General features: G+C 37.5%; 1 protein-coding gene across 3 annotated transcripts in view; it reads right to left on the reverse strand.

Annotated features, from left to right (window-relative positions):
* The window catches only part of FAM135A (family with sequence similarity 135, member A), a 153,737-nt gene that overhangs the window by 44,674 nt on the left and 95,353 nt on the right, over positions 1 to 13,710 (reverse strand). For all 3 annotated transcript variants that reach the window (XM_010848500.1, XM_010848498.1, XM_010848499.1), the window contains one exon: positions 9,026 to 9,181. In XM_010848500.1, coding sequence (XP_010846802.1) covers positions 9,026 to 9,181 — 156 coding nt within the window. The remainder of the gene's footprint in view (positions 1 to 9,025; positions 9,182 to 13,710) is intronic.

Raw genomic sequence — 13,710 nt, forward strand, 5'->3', positions numbered from 1 at the left:
GCCATAAGGGTGGTGTCATCTGCATATCTGAGGTTACTGATATTTCTTCTGGCAATCTTGATTCCAGCTTGTGCTTCTTCCAGCCCAGCGTTTCTCATGATGTATACTGCATAGAAGTTAAATAAGCAGGGTGACAATATACAGTCTTGATGTACTCCTTTTCCTATTTGGAACCAGTCTGTTGTTCCATGTCCAGTTCTAACTGTTGCTTCCTGACCTGCATACAGGTTTCTTAAAAGGCAGGTCAGGTGGTCTGGTATTCCCATCTCTTTCAGAATTTCCCACAGTTTATTGTGATCCACATAGTCAAAGGCTTTGGCATAGTCAATAAAGCAGAAATAGATGTTTTCCTGGAACTCTCTTGATTTTTTGATGATCCAGCGGATGTTGGCAATTTGATCTCTGGTTCCTCTGCCTTTTATAAAACCAGGTTGAACATCTGGAAGTTCACGGTTCATGTATTGCTGAAGCCTGGCTTGGAGAATTTTGAGCATTACTTTACTAGCGTGTGAGATGAGTGCAATTGTGTGGTAGTTTGAACATTCTTTGGCATTGCCTTTCTTTGGGATTGGAATGAAAACTGACCTTTTCCAGTCCTGTGGCCACTGCTGAGTTTTCCAAATTTGCTGGCATATTGAGTGCAGCACTTTCACAGCATCATCTTTCAGGATTTGAAATAGCTCCACTGGAATTCCATCACCTCCACTAGCTTTGTTCATAGTGATGCTTCCTAAGGCCCACTTGACTGCACATTTCAGGATGTCTGGCTCTAGGTGAGCGATCACACCATCGTGATTATCTCAGTCACATCAATTGCAAATATTTTCTCCCAATCTGTGGGTTGTCTTTTCATTTTGTTTATTGTTTCCTTTGCTGTGCAAAAGCTTTTGAGTTTAAGTAGGTCCCATTTTATTCCCATTATTCTGGGGAATGGATTGAAAAAGATACTGCTGTGATTTATGCCAGAGAGTGTTCTGCCTATGCTTTCCTCTAGGAGTTTTACAGTGTCTGATCTCATATTTAGGTCTTTAATCCATTTTGAGATTATCTTTGTATATGTTCTATACATATACAAAATTATCTAACTTCATTTTTTAAATATGTATTGTCCAATTTTCCCAGCACCACTTGTTTAAAAGACTGTCTTTCCAACATACTTCATCATCAATTAATTGACCATAGGTGAATGGGGTTATTTCTGCATTTTCTGTCCTGTTCCATTGATCTATATTTCTAGTTTTGGGCCAGTACCATACTGTTTTGATTACTGTAGCTTTGTAGTATATCCAGAGAGCCTGATTCCTCCAGCTCCATTTTTTAAGCTTGCTTTGGCTATTTGGGATATTTTTTGCCTCCATACAAATTTTGAGATTTTTTTGTTCTAGTTCTGTGAAAAATGCTATAGGTAATTTGATAGGGATTGTGCTGAATCTGTAGATTGCCTTGGGTACTATAGTCATTTTGACAATATTGATTCTTGCAGTCCAAAAATATGGTGTATCTTCCCATCTGTTTATGACTTATTTGATTTCTTCCATCAGTATCTTACAGTTTTCAGAGTACAGGTTTTTTGTATCCTTAGGTAGATTTATCCCCAGGTATTTTATTCTTTTTGATGCAATGGTAAATGGAACTGCTTCCTGAATTTCTCTTTCTGATCTTTCATTGTTCGTGTAGATAAATGCAACAGATTTCTGTGTATTAATTTTATAACCTGCAAATTTACCAAATTCATTGATGAGTTTTATTAGTTTTCTGGTAGCATCTTTAGGATCTATATAGTATCATGTCATCTGCAAATAGTGATAGTTTAACTTCTTCTTTTCCAATTTAGATTCCCCTTACTTTTTCTTCTCTGATTGCTATAGCTAGGACTTCCAAAACTATGTTGAATAAAATAGGTGAGAGTGGACATCCTGGTCTTATTCCTGATCTTAGAGGGAATGCTGTCAGTTTTTCACTATTGAGTATGATGCTAGCTGTAGGTTTGTAGAATATGGTCTTTATTATGTTGATTTATGTACCCTCTATGCCCACTTTCTGGAGAGTTTTTTTTAATCATAAATGGGTGCTGAATTTTATCAAAAGCTTTTTCAGCATCTACTGAGATGATCATATAGTTTTTATTCTTCAATTTGTTGATGTGGTATATTACCTTGATTGATTTGTGGATGTTGGAAAATGCTTGCATCACTGGGATGAATCCCACTTGATCATAGTGTAAGATCTTTTCAATGTATTGTGGGATACAGATTGCTAGTAGTTTGTTGAGGATTTTTGCATCTATGTTCATCAGTGATACTGGATTATAATGTGTGTGTGTGTGTGTGTGCTATCTTTGTCTGGTTTTGGTATCAGAGTGATGGTGGCCTCATAAAATGAGCTGGGGAGTTTTCCTTCCTCTGCGATCTTTTAAAACAGTTTCAGAAGGAGAGGTGCTAGCTCTTCTCTAAACATTTGATAAAATTTGCCTGTGAAGCTGTCAGGGCCCGGACTTTTGTTTGTTGGGAGGTTTTTAATAACAGTTTCAATTTCAGTGCTTGTGACCGGTCTGTTCATGTTTTCTATTTCATCTTGGTTCAGTTTAAGGAGACTGTACCTTTCTGAGAACTTGGGCATTTCTTCTAGGTTGTCCATTTCACTGGCATACAATTGTTGATAGTAGTCTCTTATGATCCTTGGTATTTCTATGGAGTCAATTGTAACTTCTCCTTTTTCATTTCTAATTTAATTGATTTGAATCCTCCCTTTTTTTTTTTCTCTTGGTTTCTGGCTAAAGGTTTATCAATTTTGCTTATCTTTTCAAAGAATAAGCTTTTAGTTTCATTGATCTTTGAGATTTTTCTTTGTCTCTATTTCATTCATTTCTGCTCTGATTTTTATGATTTCCTTCTGTTAATCGTAGGTTTGTTTTTTCTTCTTTCTCTAATTGTTTTAGGTATAAGGTTAGGTTGTTTGAGGTTTTTCTTGTTTCTTGAGGTAACTGTGTATTGCCATAAACTTTCCACTTAAAACTGTTTTGGCTGCATCCCATAAGTTTTGGACCATTGTGCTTTCCTTTTCATTTGTCTCTAAGTTTTTTCTTTTTAATTTCCTCTTTGAGTTTTTCAGTGATCCAATGGTTTCTGAGTAGCATATTGTTTAGCTGCCACGTATTTATGTTTTTTAGAGTATTTTTTTGTGATTTATTTCTAATCGCAGAGCTTTGTGACAGAAAAAATGATATAATTTCGATTTTCTTGAATTTGCCAAGACTTGCCTTGTGGCCCAGCATGTGGTCAATCCTGGAGAATGTTCCATGTGCACTTGAGAAGAATGTAAAGTCTGCCACTTTTGGTTGAAACGCTCTATAAATATCAATTAAATCCAACTGATCTAAACTGTCATTTAAGGTCCATGCTCCTTATTAATTTTCTGTCTAGAGAAAGTGGGGTATTAAAGTCCCCCACTATTATTCTGTTACTGTCGATTTCTCTGTTTATAGTTTTTAGTATTTGCCTTACATACTGAGGTACTCCTATGTTGGGTGCATATATAATTGTTGTATCTTCTTCTCAGATTGAACACTTGATCATTATCAAGTGTCCTTATTTGTCTCTTATAACAGTCTTTGCTTTAAAGTCTATTTTGTGTGATGTATTGTTACTCCAGCTTTCTTATGAATTCACTGCGTGTGGAATACCTTCTACCATCCTCTTACATTCAGTCTGTAAGTCTGAGGTGGGTCTCTTGTAGACAACACATCTATGGGTCTTGTTTCTGTATCTACCCAGCCAGTCTATGTCTTTTGGTTGGTGTCTTTAATCCATTTATATTTAAGGCAATTATTAAGGCAATATGTATGATCCCAGAGGTCTCTTAGGCTGTCTTCATTTCTTTTCATTCTTTTTTCTACATTCTGTTTTGCAGCAGTGATTTCCACCATTCTATCTTCCGAGTCATTAATCCGTTCTTTTGCCTCAGTTATTCTGCTATTAATTCCTTCTAGTGTATTGTTCATCTCTGTTTGTTTGTTCTTTTGTTTTTCTAGGCCTTTGGTAAACATTTATTTCATCTTCTCAATCTTTGCCCACCATTCTTTTTCCGACATCCTGGATCATCGTCATTATAATTATTCTGAATTCTTTTTAAGAATTTTCAGAATTATTCTGAATTCATTTAAGACCAATAAATCAATATATTGAGATAAAAAAAATCCTTGAGAAATATAATTTACCAAAATTGACTGAAAAAGAAATAAAATGTAGCATTCCCACTAATACTATAACTTCTAAATCTAATCATAATCAAATTGAAGACCAGATTGAAGACTGGTCTAAAAATTACTGGCTAAAGTTGTGAAAGATGAAGAAAACGAAAGGAAGAAGGAAGATTAAGTGAGTCTGAAGAGTTTAAAGGGATGTGATAACTGATTGCAATGTGTGACCCTGAGATTGATCCTGGAAAAGGTTGTCACACAGGGTGTTATTAAGACAACTGACCAGATTTAAAAATGAATCATGTAGTAGGTATCAGTATTTCAGTACAGTTCAGTTACTCAGTCGTGTCTGACTCTTTGCGACCCCATGGACTGCAGCATGCTAGGCCTCCCTGTCCATCACCAACTCCCAGAGATTGCTCAAACTCATGTCTATCGAACTGGTGATGCCATCCAATCATCTCATCTTATCTTCTGTTGTCCCCTTCTTTTCCTATCTTCAATCTTTCCCAGTATCAGGGTCTTTTCCAGTGACTCAGTTCTTCGCATCAGGTGGTCAAAATATTGGAGTTTCAGCTTCAGCATTAGTCCTTCCAATGAATATTCAGGACTGATTTCCTTTAGGATTGACTCCTTGCAGTCCAGGGACTCTCAAGAGTCTTCTCCAACAATACAGTTCAAAAGTATCAATTCTTCAGTGCTCAGCTTTCTTTATAGTCCAACTCTCACATGCATACATGACTCCTGGAAAAACCATAGCTTTGACTTGATGGACCTTTGTTGGCAAAGTAATGTCTCTGCTTTTTAATATGCTGTCTTTAACAGGTTGGTCTAGCCTTTCTTCTAAGGAGCAAGCGTCTTTTAATTTCATGGCTGCAGTCAGAATCTGCAGTGATTTTGGAGCCCCCCAAAATAAAGTCTCTCACTGTTTCCACTGTTTCCCCATCTATTTGCCATGAAGTGATGGGACTGGATACCATGATCTTAGCTTTCTGAATGCTGAGTTTTAAGCCAGCTTTTTCACTCTCCTCTTTCACTTTCAAGAGGTTCTTTAGTTCTTCTATTTCTAACGTAAGGGTGGTGTCATCTGCGTATATGAGATTATTCATATTTCTCTCAGCAATCTTAATGCCAGCTTGTGCTTCATCCAGCCCAGCATTTTACATGATGTACTATGCATATAAGTTAAATAAGCAGGGTAACAATATACAGCCTTGACATCCTCCTTTCCCAATTTGGAACCAGTCTGTTGTTCCATGTCCGGTTCTAACTGTTGCTTCTTGACCTGCATATGGGTATCTCAGGAGGCAGGTAAGGTGGTCTGGTATTTCCATCCCTTTAAGAATTTTCCATAGTTTGTTGTGATCCACACACATTAAAGGCTTTGGTGTAATCAATAAAGCAGAAGTAGATGTTTTTCTGGTATTCTCTTGCTTTTTCAATGATCCAGCAGATGTTGGCAATTTGATCTCTGGTTTCTCTGCCTTTTCTAAATCCAGCTTGAATATCTGGAAGTTCACGGTTCACTTACTGTTGAAGCCTGGCTTGGAGAATTTTGAGCATTACTTTGCTAGAGTGTGAGATGAGTGTAATTGTGCGGTAGTTTGAAAATTCTTTGGCATTGCTTTTCTTTGGGATTGGAATGAAAACTGACCTTTTCCAGTCCTGTGGCCACTGCTGACTTTTCCAAATTTGCTGGCATATTGAGTGTAGCACTTTAACAGCATCATCTTGTAGGATGTGAAACAGCTCAACTGGAATTCCATCACCTCCACTAGCTTTGTTCATAGTGATGCTTCCTAAGGCCCACTTGACTTTGCGTTCAAGGATGTCTAGCTCTAGGTGAGTGATCACACTGTCATGGTTATTTGGGTCATTTAAGATCTTTTTTGTACAGTTCTTTTGTGTACTCTTGCCACCTCTTCTTAATCTCTTCTGCTTCTGTTAGGCCCCTGCCTTTAGGTTTCTGCCCTTTATTGTGCCCATCTTTGCAAGAAAATTTCCCTTGGTATCTCTAATTTTCTTGAAGAGATCTCTAGTCCTTCCCTTTCTACTGTTTTCCTCTATTTCTTTGCACTGATCACTGAGGAAGGCTTTTTTATCTCTCCTTGCTATTATTTGAAACTCTGCATTCAAATGGGTTTATTTTTCCTTTTCTCCTTTGCCTTTAGCTTCAGTATTAGATGTCTTAAAGTTGATCACTGTACTGTGGTTACGTTAGAGGATATCTTTGTTCTTAGTCAATATGCCCTGAAGTATTTAAGGAAAAACAAGTATAATGTCTGTAACTATCAAATGGCCCAGAAAAAAAAATATGTGTGTGAGTATATTTATATGGGTGCTGTGCTGTGCTTAGTTGCTCAGTCGTGTCTGACTCTTTGGGACCCCATAGACTGTACCCTGCCAGCTCCTTTGTCCATGGGGATTCTCTATGGAAGAATACTGGAGTGGGTTGCCATGCCCTCCTCCAGGGGGATCTTCCCAGCCCAGGGATTGAACCCAGGTCTTCCACATTGCAGGTGGATTCTTTACCACCTGGGTCACCAAGGAAGCTCCAGAATACTGGAGTGGGTAGTCTATCCCTTCTCCAGGGGAATTTCCGGACCCAGGAATCTAACTGGGGTCTCCAGAATTACGGGAGGATTCTTTACCAATTGAGCAACTGGGAATGTGTATCTATTGACAAAAAGAAGGAATGATGAAGCAAATGTGCCAAAATGGTAACTTGTGATTCTGACAAAGACAATATGGGAGTAAGCTGTACTACTTCTATAATACTTCTGATAGTTCTCTTCTATATTTTAGAAACTTTATGATTTTGCCTTTCATGTCTGTTTTTAGTCCATCTGGAACTGAATTTTATATAATTCAGTTATATAATACCCAATTGTCCCAATATCATTTACTGATAATGTCACATCTTCCTTGCTGATCTGTACATATTATGTCCAAATACAGGTGTGTCTCTGTCTGGCTTTTCTCTTGCGTTCCATCGACAAATTAAGACCTCTACTTCATCAAAAGACAGCATGAACATAGTGGAAAAAACCATGAAATGAGGAAAGATTTATAAAACATTTAACAAAGATCAGTACTTAGAATACACAGAAAACTATTATAAATCAAGAAGAAAAAGAAAACTAATCTGATAGAAAATGGGCAGCCAGTTTGGACAGGTACTTCACAAACAGGAAATCTACACAGCCAACAGTCATACAAAATGGTGCTCAACTATTACCAAGTCATCAAAAAATACATATAAAACTAAAATGATATACCATTTTACATCCATCTTGCAAAAGTTTAAAAGTCTGCCAATATCAAGAACTGGGGAGGAGGTGGACTAAGAACTTTACTATGGTGCTTGTGGGAGTGAAAATCAGCACCACTTTGGAAACCAGGGTAGCATTATATAATAGAATTGACGTTATTTATACCCTATGACACAGTAATCTCTTTCATAGGTAAATACATCACAGAAACTGTTATGACAGGAAATATTCACAGCAGCTTGGTTTACAGTAGCTACAAATCTGAAATAATTCAAACACTTATCAACAGTAAAATGGACAAATTGTAGGTATATTCAAATGGAAATACATTATAGCAATGAAAATGAGTAAGCTACAGCTACTAACAACAACAACAACAACAACAGATTAATCTCCAAAACAAAATCTCAACTGAAAGAAGCAATATACAAAAGAATACATACTGTATGAATTCATTTATGTAGAATTCAGTAATATAGACTGAATAACTAAAAGAGAAAGAAGGAACTTCCTGAGAAAGATGGTGATTCCTTGTAAATGTCATAAAGGGGTAGAAATTGGAACAAATACATAGAACATGTCTGTGGTATTGACAATATTCTATTTCTTGATCTGGGTGATTGTTAAAAGGGTAGGTACTTTTAACCACTTGTTAAAATGTGCACGTTTTATGAACTTTTCTGATTTTAATTATATATTGTGCTTTATGTAGTAGCTCAGATGGTAAAGAACCCATCTGCCAATGCAGGAGAGCCCAGTTTGATCCCTGGGTTGGGAAGATCCCTTGGAGAAAGGAATGGCAACCCACTCCAGTGTTCCTGCCTAGGGAATTCCATGGAGGGACCATGGGTTCACAAAGTGTTGGACACAACTGAGCGACTACCACTTTCATTTGTGCTTTATAGTTAAGAAAAGAAAAACTAGAAAAGAAAATAAAATACACATGATGTTTTGTGTAACTAATTCAGGAAAATTAGTGTGCATACAGAGTACATAAGGAGATAAAGCTGAAAAGACAGAGATTTAACATCTCGAAGCCTCTTGACACAATAAAATTGTACAAAATTTTCTGCATAGTGTCCGTACCAGACCTATAACAACCTCCATGTCTAGATTACTCCCCCGAGCCTGCAAAGTTCATAATATATCTCTCTAAATGAGGTGAAGGAAGGAGAGAGGAAAGGAGGGAGTATGAGGTTTGGAGAGAGATATTCTGCCTATTCTGAGATGGCTTTTTAGTTCTGGTTTCTTTTTCTTAAGAGATCTAGTGATAATTCCTGTTCCTGGATTCCAAGAACTATCCTTTATTGTGTATTTTATTTCATACAGGTGGTGTCTCTTAGTTGCAAGGGTTGTAACTGAGATAGGTCATATACTCAACTGTATTCTTCTATTATTAACTTTAGGAATCAAACAATAACACAATGATAGATGTCTCTTTTCTCATTTATGAACATAATAGATAAAAATCAGAATTTTTATTCATAAGAAATTTCTAAATATAAATGACAATACTCATTAAAATGCTCTACAATCACTTATTTTTATAACTTACCCTCAGAGTATGGTGCTCTTGTGCTAGTAATAGTCTTAGTTCCTCATGTAGTGTTATAACTTCCAGAAATTGTCCCCATAAAGCCATTAAAAGTGAGCAAAGTTGTGCAAGATTCATATTTATAAGTTCTGCCAGTTCATCAGGATTTTCTATTTTCTGAAATAACAAGAAAAAAAAAAACTGCTCTCTGAGAATTACCATAACACGTATATTACTGAAAGTATTAATACAAAGGCAAATTTTTTAGTTTTAAAATATGTACATCTGTGCACACTTGCACGTGTGTGTAGAGAGAGACCAACTATCCCATGGCTTTTTTCCTATCTTGGTAGTCACTTTAGCATTTTCGACAATTTAACCAATATTTCAATTTCTGAAATAATATCAGATATAGTCTAAAGTTACAAATCAGGATTCTATACAACATGATCAAATTCAAACACTAAAACTAGGAATTTTAAGCAAAACAAATCATGATCAAAGTTATAAAATTTTTGAAAGACTGTGAAATCTTAAAATATGATTTATTTTCAATCAGTTAAGTAATTTAAAGGTCACATGCTCCTCAGAAAGGATTGAGATTCTCTCTAAAGCAGCTCTTCCTTCACATCTCTGCTCTTAGATTTTATTTTGCTCACAGAAACCCTTTCCCAGAGTTGTCAAACACTTCTTTCTTCTTTTCTAACAATTCATGCATCCAGTATTTATTGAGCACATTTTACATGCTAGGGGGCTACATTCTACAGACACCAAGATTAATATGAAAAGATCACAGTCTAATGAGGAGAGAAAAGTGGGTAAACAAATATATATCTATTATATGTATATATATATATTATGAATGTTTGAATAGTGATATTAAGTTGTTGTTTATTTAAATATTCATCTTAATTGATGACAGAAATTAAGAGTACTGAATGAGATGTAGAATTTTCTTGAAGGCTTTTAGTTTTCTTGAATTGATAAAGAACTTCTGAACAAAGAATAACAAAGACTATAAAGCAGAATGATGTTTCTCATAAGGACGTTTTGTCCACTAAGGCAGCAGTCAGTTTCTACGCAGATAGAATCTTGATGCAAAAATCTGTCTTTAATTATTAGTAACGCTAGGAAATCTACTTTAAATATATACATGGGTGCTGATTTCACTTTCCTGCCATAAAGATGGGGGAAGTCATGTATTCAGATTGAAGTTAACAGCCACTCCCACAGCTCATCTCCACCTGCACACCAACCACCACTATATCTGTGTCTCTCGATCAAGTATCCCTCATGTTTAGACCCAACAACTATTGGACAACTGTGCTTGGACAATTCACCATGTCCCCAATTATACTCATTATACCTGTACCAGTCCCCTTCTAAAAAACAAATGAAACCCCTAAATGTTGCTCATCATATATGATATTCTCGGGTTTCCCTGGTGGCTCAGAGGTTAAAGAGTCTACCTGCAATGCAGGAGACCTGGATTCGATCCCTGGGTCAGGAAGATTCCCTAGAGAAGGAAATGGCAACCCACTCCAGTATTCTTGCATGGAGAATCCCATGGATGGAGCAGCCTGGTGGACTATAGTCCATGGGGTCGCAAAGAGCCGGACACGACTGAGCGACTTCACTTTCACTTTTGTTTATACAGACTCCTTTTTAAAGTCTGAAATTCAGCAGGCTTTTCTTCCCTGACCCGAACCAAGCTTCCATTTATCTTCTTAACTCAGAGAACATATAAAACAAAAACTCAGCAAAATAAGTAAGAAGGGGAGGGATCATGTCTTATTCACTTGTGTGACTGGTAACCAGTACACAGTAGTCACTCAATAGATGTGTACCAAACGAATAAATGAATGAATGACTGAATAAGGAATTACAGGCTTCAGATAAGGAAAAAGTCCCCAGAAAACAAGGAGAAATTCCGAAAATATTGACAAATTCCAGAATTCTAGAATGGAAGCTAATGAGTCAACAGATGATAAACACTGACTCAACACACAGAGAAATTCTACAGAAGGGTTTTACCTCAGGGATGATGTATAAATATTATTAGAAATAAAGCTGCCAAGTTTTTTATGTCTCTTAACACACAGAAGATTAAAATGGAGTATAAATAAGCTGAAACCTGTAGTATGGTTTCAAGAATGAGTTTAATGAAGTTAGGAAAAGAAGACTAGAATAAGTATTTGACAGTAATTAAATAGTACTGTGTAAGGCAAGCAATACTACACCTGGTATAATCTACACACAAGTAAAAATAATTCCCCCCAGAAAGCAAGGCTGTCTAGATACCCTGTATTTATTACCTGTATTTCTCAGGCAGTATGGCATCAAGTTTCTGAGAAAGGACTTTTGGTATTTTCATTATTGGGAAAAGCATCCTATAAACAAATTACTCCTTTGGTTTATATAACTCTTTATGATAAGTGTCAAAATATAAATAATAATTCTTTTTTATATTAAAAAGAAAATTGGAATGAAGTTTGACAAGATTTTATATATATATAAATGTAGGAATAATAAGACATTTATACTTGTATACTATTTTTTTAAATAAATTCATTATTTTGTTTTATATAGATGTATACCTTTTCATAGCATTCATTGACCTTTTTTGATTGAAAAAAAATAAAGTTCATTTTAGTATACAGTCTTCAATTATTTTCAGTTACAGAGAAGAAAAAACCAGAATCATATTTTTATGCCATTTTCACTGAATAACACAGTATGAGCATTTTCCTATATCACCAAATATTTGTTGAAAGCATCACTTTTAAGGTTGCACAATGTTTTTATGAGTGGCCCATGATTTGTTTAACCAAAGTCTTATTGTTGGGTATTTATTTAGGTTAATGTTTTATAATATCACAGATTACATTATACATGAATTTCTGATTGTTTATTTGGTATAAATTGAGAAGGAATATTTTTTATGGTGTTGGATACATACTGCCAAATTCATCTCTGAAAAAGATCTGCAAGGTATGGGAATCTGTATCTCACCATAACTCAACAAAGATTATACTGTTATTAAAAAAAAAAATCACAGTCATGCAGAATACCAGCTGACAGAGGACAGGAGAACCTGACCAGTGGAAAAGAATATATAGAACCACACAAAACTTGGTAGGACAAAGGGACTACCAGGAAAAACAGGAGTGTTAGTACGACTAGACCTGCCCTCAGCAGGTGAGGGAACTGAAGCAAGGGTCCAGTCTGAGTCAGAGAAGAAACATTTAAGGCTGAGAGTGAAACAGCTGATCAGTGGCATCCTAAATGAAACGAGAATCAGACAGTCCTTGCCGCAGCCATACATACCCTGGACAGGGACACTGGTCCCCTGGAAGGTGAAGTAGCTGGGAGCTGGGGTTTAGGGATTGTGGAGCAATCCCAGGGAGAGAGCTGCTGTGGACTGCAGAGAAACAGATTGAGGGGTTGTGAGGGAGGAGATTGTGGTGGGAAATGCCTGTGGAGGAAAGCCAGGCAGCCATGGAAGCAAGGAGATACTGCTGAGTCAGTGTAGGGGGTGGAACCATCACCATAGCCTCTCTCTCCCCACATGCCAGGAACAGCAGCTGAACAATAGAGAGGTGGGCCCATCAAACACCTGATGCACTGAACTACAGATTAGGATCCCACCCAGGGTGCTCCTTTAAGTGCCTGATGCACCAATCTACGGAGCAGGACCACAGCAAGGGGGGCCCCTCTATGTGACTGAATGGGCAGAGCTACGGAGAAAGACTGGCCAAAGAGGTCCTCTGATCGACAGCTACAGGAGGCTCTATAAAAGACTCTGATCAGGCCATAACTCCTGCGGCGGAGGCAGTCTGTGTTCCTGCACACTTGGCGCCGCCAGGGTCCCCGCAAACCAAGCAGCTGCGCCACCTTCACACTCAACCCTCATTGGGGCAGAGCTGCCACAGATAAAAGAAGTCTTGCATCTACACATGCAGGGTTGCTTTGGTCGTGTCCAACTATTTGTGACCCTGTGGACTGTAGCCTGCCAGGCTTCTCTCTCAGGGGGTTCTCTCCAGGCATGGATACTGAAGCGTATCAGCCAAATACAGGTTGCCATGCCCTTCTAGAGCACTATATTTCCTGCTTCCCTAGCTGCCAACTTCCCTGAGTACCTGGTGCTGCCAGGGCCCCTGTGACCCAAGCAGCTGCATGATTTTTGCACGTGGTCCTCACTGCGGCAGACCCAATTCCTCCAGAGCAGCCTCAGGAGCAAACCCCAGTGGACAATCCAGTGGCTATCATCAAAAAGTCTACAAACAACAGATGCTGGAGAGGGTATGGAGAAAGGGAACACTCTTGCACTGTTGGTGGGGATGTAAACTGATACAGCTACTATGGGAGAAGGTATGTAGAATCCTTAAAAAAATAGGAATAAAACCACCATATGACCCAGCAATCCCACTCGTAGGCATATACCCTGAGGAAACCAAAACTGAAAAAGACACATGTATCCCATTGATCATTGCAGCACTCTTTACAATAGTTAGAACATATAAGCAACCTAGATGTCCATCAACAGATGAACGGATAAAGAAATTGTTGTCCATATACACAATGGAATATTACTCAGCCATAAAAAGGAACGCATTTGAGTCCGTTCTAACGAGGTAGATGAACCTAGAACCTATTGTACAGAGTGAAGTAAGTCAGAAAGAGAAAGATAAACATCATATTCTAAC

The sequence above is a fragment of the Bison bison genome, unplaced genomic scaffold (assembly GCF_000754665.1).
Source record: "Bison bison bison isolate TAMUID 2011002044 unplaced genomic scaffold, Bison_UMD1.0 scf7180017864268, whole genome shotgun sequence".
NCBI lineage: Eukaryota > Metazoa > Chordata > Mammalia > Artiodactyla > Bovidae > Bison > Bison bison.